We start from the raw sequence: 17185 nt of genomic DNA on the forward strand, positions 1-17185 counted from the left end.
AGGGGCCCTTCATGAGCATCTGTCCATCTGGAAGTGATTGCAGAATTGGGTGGGGTGGAGGGTGGATTTGGAGCCTTTTGACTGTAAGCTGCAGATTCTAAAGTGACATAACTCTACATTCCTGTTTAAAAGGAAAAAAAAAAAGCGGGGGGGGGGTGAAAATCTGAAGTGGCCTGTCCTATATCCTTGGGGGCAGAAATACACCCCATGTGCATCGGCACAGACCTGCGATGGTGGGTCCTGTGCACGGTGTGAGTTTGAGCAATCATGCAGATGTTTGGTTCACGACAACTGCTTGTTTAGAGAAGGGATTTGTCTATTTTGCGTGGACGGGAGAGCCGGGGTTTGTTGCTAATGCCGACCTCCTTTCTGCTTTCCAACTGCAGCTTGTAAATAGTTATTTATTCCAAGGGGGGGAGAAGAAGAAGGAAAAAAGAACGGGTGCAGGAGAGGGCAGCTCCAGGCGAGAAGCTGGCTGGCTGCTGCTGGAGAAGAGGTCTCCCTGCAGCCGGTCGCTCGCCCGAAGGCAGATGAGAGGGGAGCAGCGCGCGTTTGCGGGCGACGCTGCTTAGGGCAGAGCTTGGCTTTTGGTCCCTTCACCAAAGCTGCATTTTTTTTTTTTTTGGACTTTTTCCCTCCCCCGCTCGGCGCAGCTGGGGCGCAGCTGGAGGCGGGGAGGCGCGCTGTCTCTTTAAGGCAGGTCCCTGGATTTGGGGAAGGAAGTGACGGGCGGGGGGGCCGAGCGAGCCGGGGCTGAATGAACCGGGGCGGCGGGCGGGCGGCGGAGCCAGGCGAGCGGCGCCGGGCTGCGCGGCGCCCCGGCGGGCCGGGGGCAGCGCGGAGCCGGCCCTGCGCGCAGGCGGGGGGATGCGCGGCCCGCGGCGCCGGCTGCCGGCGCTGCCCGCGCTGCTGTGGCTGGCGCTGGCGCCGCTGCCCGGCCCCGCGGCGCGGGCCGAGCTGCGGGTGCGGGTGCGGCTGCCCGGCGGGCAGGTGGCCGAGGAGAGCCTGCACGCCGACAGCGGCGCCGACTGCATCAGCCTGGAGCTGCGCGAGGCCGACGGCGCCCTCGTCACCCTCACCGCCGACTTCCGACAGGTAGCACCGCTCCGGGGCCGCCGCGCTCCGGGGCCGCCGCCGCGCTGCCCGCGCACCTGCGCCGCGGGCGGGCGGGATGCTGCGCTGCCCGCGGGGAACGCGCGCCCTGCAAGCCCCGGCCTCCCCGGCTGCCCCGGCGCGGGGCAGAGCGGTGCTGGCGCTGCCCGCGGCGCGTCCTGCTGCCGCCGTCCCCCGCTGCCCTTCCCTGCCGAGCTGGAGGAGCTCGGAGGCTCCGGCATGGGAATTTCGGCCCTCCGCCGCTCGCAAGACGTCGGCTGGGTTTAGGGGGAGGCTCGGGGCAGGACTCTGGAGCCTTCCTCCTGCGGGGCAAAGGGTGGTGGCATGTGTGTGGGAGGTCCCCCCGGACCTGGGACCAGCTTGGAGCTTGAGAAAACCGTGGTGGAGGGTCCAGAAGCCAGAAGCGTTTCTGAGGAATGCTGGAGGGATGTCTTTTGTGTGCGTGGAGGAAAAGTCAGCCGCGAGCATTGCAGGGGTCTTTGTTTGCAGTCTGCGTGCAGCCCTTCTCACGCGTACAGCTCCACGCCGCCCGGGCAGGCTGTTGCCGCTGCTGTTACACCTGCAACCTGGCCTGCCTCTGCTGGGTGGTAAAGAACCCCGCGGCGTGGGCTGCGAAGCCTGCTCCAAGCCCAGCCAACCCTAGCGGACCCGGCTGTCTCTGCCGAGTTCAGGGGTAGCATAGCTCGGAGTAGAGGGGGCAGCAGCCTCTAGGCACAGCATGGGGTGACAAACATGGCCAGCGTGGGAGAGTCTTATGCAAAGGGGAGAGCTCAAGGTCCTGACTCCTGGATGGGGGTGTTTATTCTGCATCCCAAGGGCATCCGTATTTCTGATGCAAGTGGGATGCAGTTAGTTCCTTGGATGGATTTCTGCTGTCTTTGGGAACAGATGTGCACAGAGTTCCTAGTGCGGGAAGTGTCTGGCTGGCAGCTGTCTCTGGGACTGGCAACAGCTCTCCTGCAAGGGGAACCTTTCTTTGTCCCTCTCCCAGGCCTGGTGGGCGAGAAGTGGCCTCTGTGCAGGGACATGATGTTTTCTGCGTTAAGCCTGAGATCCCACACTTCTCAGCGGGAGACGCGAGCTCCTGGGCCAGCATGGCGTTCCTCAGAGAGTGCCAAGCTGAGCCGGATGCAGTGAAGTTTCTGTTGCGGAGGGAAGAGCTCCTCTCCGCTGTGTGGGTGGCAGGGCGGTTGTTATCTTGTTCCAACCCTCATTTAGACTGTTTGCTCAGGTGGACTTTGGTTTGCCGCAAGAGGAAGCTCAAAGCCACAGATAGGAGACTATCGTGTCCCAACCTGTTGTGAACCTTGGAGCCTTCTTCCAGGGGTTGTTTTGGTGCCCCTTCCCCCTTCTGGTACGCTCTTAGGGCCCAGTGTCCTTGCAGCCTCTCGGATGGTTCTTCTCCAGCTGGAGCCCTGAAGGGTGCAGGTTCAAGCCCACCCCTTCCTGAGCGCTAGCAGAAGCTGTATTTTGGAGATTACACTGTGCTCCATGTACTCGAGCACACATGTGGGGAAACTGTCTCATAATTCCTGTAAAGAGACAGATTCCAAGAAGACAGGAAACACCAAGAAAGTTGTGGGGGGAGGGAGGGCTCTTAAGCCTACAGATTGCTAAATTGCATACCATGGCACGTTCCTGACCGCAGGAAATCCAAGCACTCCACAGATCCTCTAGGCAGACCCTTTGGGAGCCCCCATGTAACTTGGGGACTTCTGTTATCCTGAGCTGTTGATCTTTCCAACATTTTTCACTTCAGGTCTTCCAGGGACTTGCCCTCAAATCTTGTCTACAAACGCAGCAGAGTGTGATAGCTCTTCTCTCGCTCCTGTCCTCTTACAATTGCACTGCTTCTGGGGACAGGTTTCTCTAAAACTGTCTCTCACTTCATTATGTTAAATCCTTAGGTCCATGCATGCCCTCATACTCCAGTGGAAATGCATGGGAGACGGTCCTTGGAAGGCTTTGCAAGGAGTCATTCTTTGCCTTCAGCTTGCTAGCAGTTGGGCTGCTGGCGCTCTTTGTTTCATGTCTCTGCTCGAATATGGCTCCAGAAAGAACAGAGAAACATAAAGGACTGAGGAGATGAATTTGCGGTACTGTGAGTAATGATGTGAGCAGGCAGCTGCCTGGCCAGGGTTCCCCTTCTGACCTGTTCTCCTGGCTGCGCACAGGCATTTCCCTGTTCTGCTCTGGTGCTCTTCTCTCTAACGTTACACAACTTCTTCTCTCTAGAGAAAGGTCTCGAGGCTCTCAGCCTTTGGAAAAGCAGCTGGGGTTGTTGATCTGGGTTTCCCAAGCTAGACTGTGCGGTCATGCTGTGGCCAGGATGCTGGGTTTTCACACGAATGATTTTTCCACTTCTCTGGCTTAAACTGCAGGGGTTTAGTCCAAAGGCATTTTTTTCGTTTTCTTTGCTGCCAGGGGGCTACTGCTAGACCATGGGTTGGAGAGGAAAGGGGATCCAGGAGTAATGAGACCATGGTTTAGTTCTCTGCTCTGGCACTGATGAAGGTTGAGCAGGACTGGAGCAGTGTGTAGGGCTTTGCACAGAGGTGGGATTTTCATTTCCCTTCCACCTCTGCCTTTACCCCCCCACACACACATACACACCCCCCGAGCTGAACCTGAAGGAGCTTTCGAAGCCCAACTGGCCTACCCTCTGCCATCACTGTTCGCCCTCCACTCGCTGTAGAGATGGCAATCAGATCCTTCTCAGTCCCCGGAGGCCGTGGGAGGTAGGTGCGCTGGGTCCAGGGAATGCCCCTTCCCAGGGCAACAGCTGCTGGCATGAGCTGCTTTTTGGAGCAGCCTCTGGGCTGCAGTGTAGGGACCACGGTGTGGCTAAGACAGAGCAGCCCCCCACCTTCTCGGGGAGCCTGTGCCCTACGACAAAGGGAAGACGGACAAGTCGCTGCAGCAGCCCAGGCTCCGTGGGGCAGGAGGAAGGCATCCGTCACGTGCTGGGAGCACACCAGATTTTTCCTTGCTCCCTAGTGCAGCACACTAGTGGCTAGTGAGACTCCAAACTGGGACGTGATGTTTTCTGGGCTGTGGGATAGCGAAGACCATTTCTTTTGTTGCAGATAGACAGACATGTCATCACATTCTTTCACTGTGTAGTATTGTCAGGCATAAAATGTTTTGCAGAAAGGGGTGAGGGGGAGAAGAACCGTAAATGTTGTGTCTAATTTGAGTAGCACAGTCTCCTCAGTTGTTAAACAGTGGCCTGAAAGTGAAGCGGCTGGTTTTAGTCCAAGGTCAGTGCAAAGTACAGGAAAGTTTCTTTTTCCTTTTGATTACTGGAAAAGTTGTGTTGGAAACACAGGGGAGAAGGTATGGCTACAGGTCTTTTAACGCTTGCATTGCCAGTCTTTTCAGCCTTCCTTGCTAATAAGGCTGAAGTTAATTGAGAGTCTGGGTTCCTGTTTTGAGACCTTATGGCAGGGTTCATCATGTTAGGTGCTAAATGACCAGAGAATATAGGAAAGATCTGCCCAAAGATGTTATCTGTGAAATTCTGAAAGCAGCCTTTTCTCCGCTGTAGAGATGCCAGAGATAGAAAAGGAGGGTTATTCAGCACCCTCCTTTAGGAATGGGGCTTCCTAATCAAGGTGATATGCTATGATCTGAGGAGGTTCTCCCAAGTCTGCTGCTGTGCTTCACTCTTTCCTCTGAAATACCTGGTGCCAGCTGCTCATAGGAATTGGATGTCAGGAGGGACCTGGCACCTCCTAATTCCTCTGTTTTCCTAGGAAAGTGTATTGAATGTGTTCAGGAGCCGGGTGTAGCAGTGAGATGCCCCATGTCCACCAGCCACCCATTGGGCTGGACGGTCCTTAGCAAGATGGATGGTCCATAGCGAGAACCCTTGGAAGCTGCATTGGATGACTTGCTCCCAACAGTGCTTTTTGGCAAGGTGGGGCCCAGCAGCCCACGCTCTGCCACAGTGAGGCTCACGGGTTGGAGTGATCCCTTCTCCCTGCCATGAGCTAAAAACTGCGGGGAGATATGTGCAAGCAGCCTCCTTGGAAAGCAGATTTTCAGGCAGACAGAGTTTCAGGGCTGTGCTGTACCACGGCATGCTTCCTAAAGACTTGCTAGCAGTGCTAAAAGGCTCTCTCCTGGAACAGATGACACCAGTTCCCCAGGAGTTGCTGTGAGACAATAGCAATCTCTTTAACTCTCTCCCTAGGAGGGATTGCACATTTTGGGAGAAGGGAGCAAGCATGCTGGGAATGGCGAGTGAAGCGCTCCACAGGTCTCCTTGGTGGCGTTAAACACTAGAAAATTTAATGCTGCATTATTCAGGCATGCATTTTCTAGGGATTTGGTTTCGTCTGGGAGGACAAGAGGGATGGAGTGAATTCATTAAAATATCGTGGTGTTTGTTACCCTGTGGTGGAGTGAGGTAGCTAAAAATGCTGGCTTTTAATTGAGCTGATCACTCAAGTGTTGGTAAATGGCAGTTGTACCATGTGCAAAGGTAGTGCCATGGCCTGCTGAGCTGCGCGTAGGACTGGAGGGCAGAACGGCCTTGCCAGCCCAAGCTGCCCTAAGCTTGCTCCGCAGCCTGGGGCAATTTGCTTAGGTAGGATCCAGTTTCAGTTGTGGCCTCTGCCAGCTACTTTTAGGCATGCCTCAGTTTGTAGGTGCTGAGCTTGAAGATGCTTAACTAGAGGGTGGTTTTCCAAGCATCGCAGAGCGTTGTGGAGGGCCAGGGGATTCTCCTGGCTCCTTGCTATGGCTGGGGAACTGAGGCAAGGGGAGGCTAAGAGGCCGTGAACCAAAGTGTTTTTGGTCTAGCTATTTCCAGTAGGAGAGTCATTAAAAAGCATAATCCCCTCCTAGGCAGTTTAACTCAGCGTGCTGGACCCCCGGTGCGGATGCAATAAGACATGCTCCATGGGGTATGTTGTACAAGCAAAACAACTTCCTGGCCAAGTGTAGCTGTTCCCCCAGAGGGGATACAGGTGGGCCGGGGTGACAGCGAAGGCTGGTGACAGCGTGAGGAAGTGGGCCCAGGAGTGCCAGAGCAACGCTGCCCCAAACAGCTGCTTCTCCTTGCGTGTACACCCCCCCCATTCTGAGCAAGCATGTGACAGCAAAGATGAAAGTGGGTCCCGCAGCCGCATTAATGTTCTTGGGGAGAGAAATTTGGTGGGAAAGCTGAATGAGTTGGGGGCAGGAAGGCAGTGGAATAATTTATTTCCCTGGGAACACTTTTGCTTCACACAAAGTGAAGTCGAGAGGCTGGGCTCAGATCTAGACCACACAGGCTTAAAGCCTCCACTGGATAAAGCCTAGGAATGGAGGCTGAACTGTTCCCGCACCCTGGAGAGCAGTCCCTGGGGGAGCTGGCTGAGGACGATGCAAGGATGGAGGAAGCTGAATGACTTCTCTGCTCCTCAGTGGAGGCTAGTTCTTTGCTGGAAGTCCCTTTGGTAGGTAAGGGCAGCCTGGGCTCATGGAAGCTCTGGCCACTGAGTTCCCTTCTCCCTTCAGGAAAGAAGAGCTGCTCTCTCTGTGCTCTGAAAGCCAAGGCTGTGGTTACCTCCAATGCCATGGTTAGAGCGTGGTGCAGAACTAGTTGTTCTCCATTACACCAAGCATCATGTTGTCCACACCTAAACAATAGCTGTAACTGTACCTGCCACACAAGTGTGGGTCAGGGCCAAGGCTTCTCAACGCCCCCGTGCTGCGTTCACCTGGAGAGTCCCCGCATTGTAAAGGCAGCGTTCTGTTGGGACTTGTTCTTGCTGGGAAATTTTGCAGAAACCCAGAATTAAAGGTGCTGCTTGTTGCCTTGGCCAGGTACCCACCTTGGCGCTGATTCATCCTGCTCGTCCTGGTGGGAAAGAGGTGAGGTGGCTGGGCGGGAAAGGCTCGCTGAGGAGGAGAAAGCTGGGTGGCTCTGCCCATGCCAGAAGCGTGACAGCTTCCCGGATGGGACGAGCTTAGGTTCCCGTTCAGCCTGTGGTTGCATAGCTGGGGCAGGGAAGGTGGGGAAGGGCTGGGCAAGGCCTGGAGAAAGAAGGGTGAAGAAGGGCTGGGGAAAAGATGAGACTTACTTCTCTGTCAGGAGAGAGCAGTCACTGCAGGGTTCTTGTCCCTGGGGAAAACTGGGCCAGCCTGTGGCACAGTTGCAGGCTAGCTGACATCCACAGTAAGTAAGGGTTGCTGGAGCAGGGCTTTGCTCTGATCCTTTGGGTTTGCTTGAAGCCAGGTGGAGGTGGAATTTCTCTCTTCAGAACAGTATGTGCCCTAGGAGGCACTTCCTCGAGCAAAACAGCTTAATTAAAGCTGTTCAGTGGCTCAGTGACTGCACCAGTGCTGGCAGACTCGGAGCCTTCCTGTTGTTCCCTGAGCACCTCCTTCCACGTCAACAACTGTCCTGGCAGTCCCTGACTCCGAGGTGGGCACGCAAGGGGCCTGACGCCTGGAGTTCAGGCAGCACCCGAGCCCTCTGCACGCCAGGCAGAGCTGCCTCCTTTCGCTGCTGTGACCCGAATCTCAGCGTAGCAGCAGCCTCGTGGCCCCCTGTGCAGGGATGCGGGCCGACGCGCTGGGTCAGTGCCGCACTGCAGGCTGACGGGTTGTCCAGCAAGGCGAAGGGGGTGAGCAGCAGGCGCCTAGGTTCACTCTGCAGGTGTGGTGGCACTCGTGCTTTTAAGACATGTTGCATGGGCATCATCTCCTTTGCCCCGAGTTGCTGGCTTTGTGGAGCCCCCTAGAATGATGGCAGCAAGGGACTGGCCTTGGCCAACAAGTTCACTTCAACCCAAGCAGCCCGTCCTGGCCATCATGTTTCCAGGGAGCCCTTTGAGCAGAGCCACTGGGAAAAGGATGTGGGCCAGAAGCACTGGGGCAGGGGGAGAAGGAGAAGAAATGAAGCTTCCTCGTGGGTCCTGAGCCCAGCATCTCTCTGGGTTTGCAGGCTTTGAGGACGGCAGCTCGGGGCAGTCACTCTCGCCGGCGGCAACGTCAGCAGGGCTGGTGGAGCAGTTGACTTGGATAAAGATCTGGCTTTGTTGTTTAATGTACCAGGGGAGGCAGCCAGGCGTGGAGGCGTTCTGGTTCAGCTCAGGGGCCTGTGGCAGGGAGGTGGGGAGAGCAGGGCTGCCTGGGTGTCTGTCCAGCTGCAAGACCTCTGCCAGGATGGGCGGAGGAAAGACCTGAGGGAGATCAGCCACTGCAAATCTGCGACTCGCTGCTGATGTTTACTACCAGATTCCCCTCTGCTTGCTCTTTCTCCATCCATAACTCCCCTGCTGCGAGATCTCCCTTCCCCATCTTTCTCTCCCTCTCTCCATCCCCTTCCAATGAGCTCTTTGAGTGAAGATGTTTGCAGGCATCTTTACCAGAGGTTGCATGGACTCAGCCTATAAATCAGCAAACACCGAGGTGGGTGGATAAATATTTAGATTAGCTGAGCGGCAGCACTGGGTCACTCGCTGGTGAGATGGAAGCAAGATAATAGAGTAAGGTGCTCCGAGGGAAATAGAGCAGTGGCTGGTGACCTTGTGCCCCCCTGCATTTGCTCCTGGGGACTGCCTTGTCTCAATGGCCCCAAGAGCTGTTTTGCTCCATTGGTGCATTGTCAAGACACCAGATTTGGTCCTTCCTCTCTTATGTGTTTGGAACTCAGAAACACAGCATTTCTCTCTGCATTCATCACTGGAAAGAGCCCCTGAACTGAGGAGCCCTTTGCACACAGTGGAAGCGGCAGCCTCAGACCTGAGCCCACTTGGAAGGAGTCTCTCTTCCCGGACTCTGCAGTGCCTGGGGCCGCTGGGCTCCGAGTGCTGGAGCCAGAGTGAGGGACCTGCACTTGTGTGGGATCGCTCGGGAGCTTTGAGCCGTTCACTAGGGGTAGGGAGAAAGCTGTGAGTCTCCCATGTGCACTAGCCATGAAAAGGAAACAGAGCTGGGAATCTGAAGTTTAATTTTGGGTTGGTAGATCAGAAGGATTAATCAGTTGCTCAGCATGTACTCATTTTATAAAAATTGCCTTCAACCAGGGAAGTACTGCACTGTTTTTAATCTCCTGCATGTAGCTGAGTTTTTTCAGTCCTAATGTAAAACATAGCTGTCCACATTTGCTTTTCTTTTTGCAAGACTGAACTCTGATTGTGTATAGCAAATTAAAATTAGATCCACAGTTGAAAAATATGCCAGGGTTGTCCACTGGTTTTGATCTACTCCCCCTTGGGCCTTGCTTGTTGGGGGAGCTCAAAGCAGAATGGCTCAACGAGAAGGCAGCGAGACTAGATGTAGATGTGTGTGTGGATTGTTCCAGTGGTGCCTGTGTCTGGGTGGGAATTCTCCTCATTAGAGCTGTCAAAAAATAATAACCCAGTAGTAATTTCACTAGCATTTTTGGTAACTATAGTTTCCAAGCTGGATTTGGACATGTGCTAGAATCCATGTCAGAAGCTATACATATAAGATGCCAAAAGTATTGTCCAGGGCAAGAAAAGGAGGTCAGCTGCAGCTGATCATAATGGGTTCCTTCTGGCTTTAACAATTTGACTTTCATTTCTGTTCCACATGCTGTTGTGTCCAGAAATGAGTAATTTGTTCGCCAGAATACCAGTTGCTTGGAAGCGAGCGAGGGAAGGCTGCAGAGGAAAGTTGGGCCTGCTGGCCCTAAGTAAGGCATGGAGATAATGGCTATGTGACATTTGTTTAACAAAAATAGGTGCAGGTTTTGACTGTGCGCAATCCCAGCTTGTTAATAGCTCACTGGTGAGATGAGGACTTTTGCTGTAATAAAGACTTGTGATATTTTTAGTTGATGGCGGATGGAAGCTGTGACCAGCTGCCCTCACAGGGCTTCAATTACAACTCAAAGATAGCAACCTGGAGGAAAAAAGGGGCCTCATGTGGTATGTAACGTGGATTCGGATACGGTTTCAGCAGTTTTGGTCCCTCTATCAAGCTATTCCTAGGAGGAACAGTCATCCAGTCCCAGCGGTCCTGGCTCTGGGATACAGTGGGATTTTTGAACTGTGGTTGTGTTTTCCTTTCACTCATTCTGCCCTCATCCTCTCGCCTGTGCGTATGCTTTCTCCAGCCCTCTCCCCTTTGCCTTCTGGTCACACATTGGCCGCTAGCAGGATAAGCCACGTTACAGTAACAAGAAGAGCAATAACCCTGTTATTAACGCTGATAATAACTCTATCTCTGTGGGGTGGGGGGGAACTTGCATGCTTTCGCTGCTGCATCAACATGTTTTATTTCTTTAGGCGGCTGAAAGTGAAACACGGAAAGAGTTTCCCCTAGGGAGGAGGATCTGAGCTTTAAGTTTCTCCTTCCCTTGCAGGCCGCTGCAGCCCGGCTCAGTGAAAGCCTGGGTGTTGCACGCAGCCCTGCTCGACTCGGGGGTCCATGGCGTTTCTCCCGGAGGGGTCACAGCAGGACTTTCGCTGACTGAAGGGCAAAGGAGAAGCTTTTGAGCGAAGTCTAGGCACGTGGCAGCCTTCCCTGCGTTGATAGGAGAACCCCAAGTGGTCGGTTTGATAGAGAGCATTTCTTCTTGGAAGAGGACAAGACTCCTCAGCCTTGTGTCTCTCCTTGTAAAGGACAGACAGCCGCCAGCCGTTGTTTGTGGGAGCCGTGGACGTGGAATGTGTGCTGGCACCTCTCTGTCCCTGACACAGTGGGATTGCGAAAACCTGCACTCCTTCACAGACAGCAGTAATTGCGCTGCAGGGTTGGGTGGGATTGAACCTGGGACTACATCACTTTGTTGAAGTAGCACAAGTATGAGACCTTTAACTTTGTTCTTTTAGATGGAGCTGTTCTTGGTGACCCTGAATTCCCCCCACTGATGCCAAAGGTCTGGGACTTTGACACAATGATTTTTATTTCTTTTTCAGGAGGTGAAGATATTCCGTGCCTTAATCTTAGGGGAGCTGGAGAGGGGCCAGAGCCAATTCCAAGCGCTCTGCTTCATCACGCGGCTTCACCGCAACGAGATCATCCCCAGCGAGTCTATGGCAAAGCTGCGGCAGGTAAGAGGCAGCCCTGCAGCAGGCTTCGGTGCAAGCTCCATCTTCCAGTCCATGCATGGTTTCCTGGAGCTAATGCTGTCCTGCCTGTATACCCTTCCCAGGCAGCTGCTCAGCTGTTCACTGGGCCAGCCTTTGGTCACCCCTACTGCTTAAGGGATTCAGTAATAAGCTAATTTCATTAATAATATTGATCATGATCCACTAGTAAACTAGATGGAGGCATGGTTTAGTTCAGCCTAGACTGTATTAAAGGGGAAGTGGATGGCTGGAGCAATCGCCGTAAAAACCCCTGCTGTAGATTACCTACTAAAGCAAGTAGTAATTTGGCACCATCCATCAGGACAAAGCATTGATAAATGATCATAGGCAAATCGGTTATCAGTTGCGCATCACCAAGAAGTTGTCTAAGTGCCTTCTGTCCAAATAGGATGCAGGTGCATTTGCCCAGGAATTTGCACACCTTCTATATCATGATATTCTGTATGGGATAATTTGTTGCAACCAGGATTCAGATTTTTGTATTTTTTGTCCTCTCTAGAAAAATCCCAAGACGGTGCGGCAGGCTGAGGAGGTGCGGGGCCTGGAACATCTCAGCATGGATGTAGCCGTCAACTTCAGCAAAGGTGCCCAGCTGAGCTCTCACATCCACAACGTCTGTGCAGAGGCCAAAGAAGCAATTTACACCCGAGAGGAAGATGTCAAATTTTGGCTGGAGAAAGGTAAAAGTTTCCTTTGGTTTGGTGGGAACTGCTCCTGTCATCAGGTTGGCAGAGTGCTGGGATCTCTCCTGCCAGACTACTGGTGATCAGCACAGATTCCTTTAGCCTCTCGTTCACTACGTACAGTACAGTGGTGAATAATGCACACGTGCAAATTGCTTGCGCATCACGCTCTGCTAGGGTCTAGTCTTTGATACATCTGATGTCTTCTATATTGCTCTCCTAGTAAACCCAACTAGGCAGGTACTTTCAAGGCAACCCCTCAACTGGCTTATCAGCCCCAAAGATAGACATTCTTTGCATTCTCTCTGTATCTTTTGGCTCATTTTTCCTGCAGGCCCAGTCTTCTCCAGTGGTCGTTATCCAGAGCTAAGTCTGTTCACAAGAGCTCTGCAACTGAGCCCTCTCCAGCCTTGTTCTCTGTGACAGTGCTGGGGACTGTAGCGAGAGCAGCGCTTGCTTTGGTGGCTCTCTCCCTTGGCCGTGTCTTACAGCAGCAGCGCCCTGAGCAATGTCTCTCTGCTTCTTCCCACAGGGGTGGACGGCTCCATGTTTGAGGTCCTGCCCCAGACGTCGGACCTCCCTGACCTGCAGCGTTGCAAGCTGTGTGCGGACCGCTGGAAACCCTGCATTTGCAGCTACTCACTGAACATCGAGTGGTACCCGTGCATGCTCAAGTACTGCAAGACTCGGGATGCTGGGGGCAAAGTTTCTTCTTACAAGTGTGGCATCCGCAGCTGCCAGAAGGGCTACACCTTCGATTATTATGTGCCCCAGAAGCAGCTATGTCTGTGGGACGAGGAGACCTAGCAGTGCCAGGCCAGGCCTTTTCAAGGGGCAGCTCATCTGCCTCCTGCCCCCCTTTTATGATGCTGTTGGCATCCTGGAGTCAGCTGCTCCAAAGAAGGAATACGGTCCACAGAGGTGCCTTGTACAAGGAGAGCTTTGTGTGTGCCTTTCCTTCTGGCCCCCTGCAACCCTCTTCCCACCTAACACTGCCTCATACTGTGATAAGCGGCCTCAGCTCACTGCATGTTAATGCTCTCCTGCCAGCTGCCAGGAGATGTTGCCTCCTGGAAGAAGCAAGACGTGTGTTTCTGGGGTGAAGGACCAGGAGGGGGGTGTTTTGCCCTGCTCTAGATTTGGCAGATGTGAAGGGGGACAGCTCTGATAACAGGCATCGGCCTTGAGCATCCTTAGGGGTGGTCGCGGCAGGGGGAGAAGTGGTCTTGACAGCCTGAGTTGTCCAACATCCCTGCCACTGAAGAAGCCCCTTCACTGATTTTGCCACCTCCTGGTGACATAGCAGCATTTCCCAATGGGAAAATAGCTCATTTATGGGACCACATACTCGAACAACAAGGTACAAAACCTACCCAAAGCAAGAGCCTGCCCCTAGCTTTTTCTAGTGTCTGACTGGCTGTTATATCCTTCCTGTGGCTAGAAGATAGAATAGGGGGATGTATCCCAGCAACTACTTATATGCCTAAAAGGCTGATAATTAGGGCTCTACTTAAAACCCTATGTAGACTAGTTAAGGCCCAACTTTTTGTGTTGGTCCTGTGACTCTCCCACTGAGAAAGAAATGTCCAGAAATTGGTGACTGCCATCATAACCTTGTGGTTGCGAGGGGGGGAGGAGGATCACAGGTAGGGTTTGCACCGCTGTTCTGGAGAAGACAATGTTGATCTGCCTGGCTTAGAGCAGAAGACCAAGGGCCAGGACTCCTCAGGTCTATGTCCTGCTCAGCCAACTACTCACAATAAGCTCGTAGATATTGTACTGCTTTGCTGTGCCTTGGTTTCCCCTGTATGTAAAATGGGGATGACACTGAAGCTGACCTTGGCTCTGTTATACACCTGGAGGGCATCAGACAAAGAGCACTGCTGGATTACTGCCTAATTCCTGCGTCCTCTTTCACTCGAGTTAGAACAGCCAGGGAGGTGAGAAAGAGGCTATTGGGGTCATTTTGAACCCTGGTACCTCGTGGTGAAAAGCCTTCACTGTGTGCCTTTTTGCCTGAAATCCAGGAAACTTTGACAAAAAAAAATCTTACATTTGGTCACAATTATTTTTGTATTGATCTCCTAATGGGGGGGTAGAAGGGAAAGGTATTTTAATATTGTGACATGAAGTAAAACACACTTGAATAATTTTTTTCTAAAGCAACTTATTTATCATTTGTAAGGTAAATAAACTGATTTTTTTTAAAGCATCCCTTGCCTAAAAGACTCTTTGTCTGTCACAATCTAAGTGCAATCCTGTTGTTTGGGTTCTCGATTAAGGGCTGTTTCCCTATGGGTAGGTCTCAAGCTTGTACCCAGGACATGAGACCCACGTATGGGGGAGGCGAGGCGAGGGGAGGGAAGCATCCCGCTGTTCAGCGTGACCCCAGCTCCCATCCGCGTGTTCCTGTGGCTCGAGCATTCCTGGCACCCGGCCCCTCAGCAGGGAGCCCACTGGGGCTCATTGCAAGCAACTGTGCAAGCTCTGAGCCCCAGCCCCAGTGAGATAGGAGACGGGCAACAGATGCAGAAAGGGGTCCTGGGGGTGGGCAGGTGGGTGCCTGCCTGCTTTTCTCTCTTAGTGATGGTGGGGGCTCACGAGGAGATGTCGTGCAGATGTGCAGCTGCAGTTTGTGTCTGGAGGCTTGCCTGAGCCGCAGCCTCAGTGAAGTATCCTCTCTTTACCCCTCGGCTGCTGTAGCTGAGAGGAGGTGATGGCCTCAGAGTTTTTGGCCGGTTCAAAGCTCTGTAGCTCGGTTGCTGCTCAAGGGAGAAATGTGGAGCGCTGATTCCCCCTAGTGAGGTGAATGCAGAGGCAGGGACTCTTGCAACCTCAGCCCTTCTGCACTGGAGCTGCCAGAGCAGAGCAACTCTCTCTTGCAGTGATTTTTGCAGAGGCTTTCAGTGCCTTGCTTACACAGTGAGCAGTTAGAGCAGGTTGTTCTCTGCTGACTGGGCTCCTGCTTCTTGCAGCAGGACACTGGGCCGTCATCCCTGCTAGCCCCAGTTAAATCCAGCTCTTGGCCAAGGGGGGCTGTGAGCAACGAGGGAGAGGAGGTGCCGGGAGCCTATGTGCTTTTCTGCTGGGACCCCTGTGTGGTGCTTTTTGGCCATTATCTCCTGCCTGGGCTGCTGGGAGGGAGGGTGAGTGCTGCCTCGGAGCACCTGGGTCGCATCCCCGGGGGCTGGATGCATTTTCTATGTGCTGGTGAGGCTCTGGGCTGCCTGGTCCACACACAGCCCTTAGGAGGGGATGGAGCATCTCCTTGATGCTCTGGAAGGAGGACAGCCCATAAGGGATGTCACAGTGCTTCCCCAGTCCTCTTGGCAGCACGGGCTGAGGATTCGCAGACCAGCTCGGGAAGGCACCGTGGGGCACGACCATAGCAAGCCCCCCCCTCGGCTCTGCGGGTGACAGAGGAGCCGTTTGTGTTCAGCAGTGCAGGCTGGAGGGTGTTTTGGTCTCTGCCTGCAGCAGAGCCAGCACCGCGCCGTGGTAGCTCTCACCTGTGCCAGGTAAGTGAGGGGCATGAATGCTCAGTAACTACAGGCACCACATGCTGAGCTCAACTTCACAGTTGTTTTCGGATTTGTGGCGTGTGCTCCGGCAGAGCTGGGCTTTGAGGAGAGGCAAGCAGCCAGGGCACATCCCCACCGTGTGCTGCCATCAGCTGAGCTACCTGGGCATGGGAGGGAGCTGGGGCCTCTGCTTTCCCAAAGCTAATGCCACCCGTCTGGCCTGAGGCTAAGCTGGGCCTTGGCCAGGTCCCTAGCAGCACCTTGAATTTCTGGAGCTGCTGCCCAGAAGCAGTGCAGATTTCCCGTCCTCCACAAGCGGGTGCTGCCGGATCACCTCTGTGCTCGAAGAGTGAAACGCTGGCGAGCTCCCTGGGGGAAGGCGCTCGTGGTGGAGCTGTCTGCAGGCTGGAAAAGGCAGTGGAGGTGATGCACAGCTCAGGATTTAGGGATGCGTGTGTTTCACACCCCAAATTACAGCTAGGCATCTTAGTCCCTGAAAGATTGCATTATCTCCCCATCCTTGCAAGAAGAGAACCGCACTGCAGTACATCTGCCTTTCCAAAGGAAAATCCTTCTTCTCGATGCACTTAAACATCACCCTTGCAAAGCAGCTGTTGCAGGTGGAGGCAGGGGAGCTGCCTGGCCCAGAAGGATGCTGCAGTTGGCCAGGAGCACTGGTGGAAAGCCTTGCTGTTAGGAAAAGCAGTAGGGGATTTTGTAACATCTTTCTGCAGCTTGTGCTTTCAGGGCCCATCCAAAAGGCCACACTCCATAAATCAGGTTCTATCTGCAGAGCTTATCTTCCTCTGAAAGGGGAATAAACTCTGGTGGCAAATGCGGAGGAATACCCACATGCAATGAGGATGAGAGTAGACGGGTCATTCACTGATGCCCACGGGAGATAAAAAATGATCAGCTGACTTGTGGCAGCAGCATATCTGCTGGCATCCAGGAGTGACTGTCTCAGGGCAGGGTTGAAGCAAATCTGCCTTTGCCTGGAAAAGGTGGTCTTACTTATACAGCAGAAAGGACTGCGGATGCTTTGATACCTCCCCTACATTTTCTCTCTGCTGGTGGCAGCAGTGTTTCAGGTAGCTTAGGCGGTGTAGTCTCTCCTGCCTGCGTGGAAGAGTGCTGATGCCAAGGGAAGGCAGCTGGAGGGCTTTGCTCCCACAGCTCTTTGGGGAGCAAACTGCTGAACCTTTCTTTTTCTTCTGCTTTTTTTTTTTCCCCTGTTCCACTGACCACAAAACAATAGTCAGAAAAAGCAGATCACACCAGCTCCAGGGTAGGACTGGGCAAGCTGGAGGCTTCCCGGTTGCTTTCTGGAGGCACTTGCAGGGCCAGGAGAGGGCAGTGCATCGCTGCCTATCTGCCAGGACAGCATCCCGGCCAGAGGATGCCCGGGAGATCCCGGTCCGGCATAAGCTCAGACTCCCGGTGCTCCAGTACAGGCCGCCTGTCTCTGCAGCAAGCGAAGAGCATCAGGGAGCTGAAGGAGTGGTATCGAGTGAACCTGCCAGGCAGCACGCACAAAAGTGCATTCAATGTGGGGGGGGGGGCGGGAGGCTCTCGTAGCCCCCCCAGCCTTCCCAGGGCCTTTCACTCTCGCCTGGGCCCCAGAGGCCCTTTGGGCTGGCTGGGAGCCACCACTAAATCCATGTCTGGCGCAGTGAGGACACCTGACTGCGTCATCCTTCAACATGGGAAAAACCCAGGCTTGGGGATCGTGCTGAAACCGCTAGGAAGCAGCCCAGCCGCTGCCCCACACGCCCCGCGGTCAGGCCTGCCCGCCTGGGCTCGGCCGCGGGAT

At 54.0% G+C, this 17185-nt stretch overlaps 1 protein-coding gene across 1 annotated transcript; it reads left to right on the forward strand.

Annotated features, from left to right (window-relative positions):
• The first annotated feature begins 716 nt into the window (after nucleotides 1-716).
• On the forward strand, nucleotides 717-14063 carry OAF (out at first homolog). The gene is made up of 4 exons (XM_064524259.1): nucleotides 717-1095; nucleotides 10995-11129; nucleotides 11668-11848; nucleotides 12384-14063. Exons 1-4 carry the CDS (start codon nucleotides 868-870, stop codon nucleotides 12656-12658), a joined length of 819 nt encoding a protein of 272 aa, XP_064380329.1. The 5' UTR covers nucleotides 717-867; the 3' UTR covers nucleotides 12659-14063.
• Nucleotides 14064-17185: the final 3122 nt, after the last annotated feature.

This window comes from Dromaius novaehollandiae, chromosome 21 (genome assembly GCF_036370855.1).
Source record: "Dromaius novaehollandiae isolate bDroNov1 chromosome 21, bDroNov1.hap1, whole genome shotgun sequence".
NCBI classification, from domain to species: Eukaryota; Metazoa; Chordata; class Aves; order Casuariiformes; family Dromaiidae; genus Dromaius; species Dromaius novaehollandiae.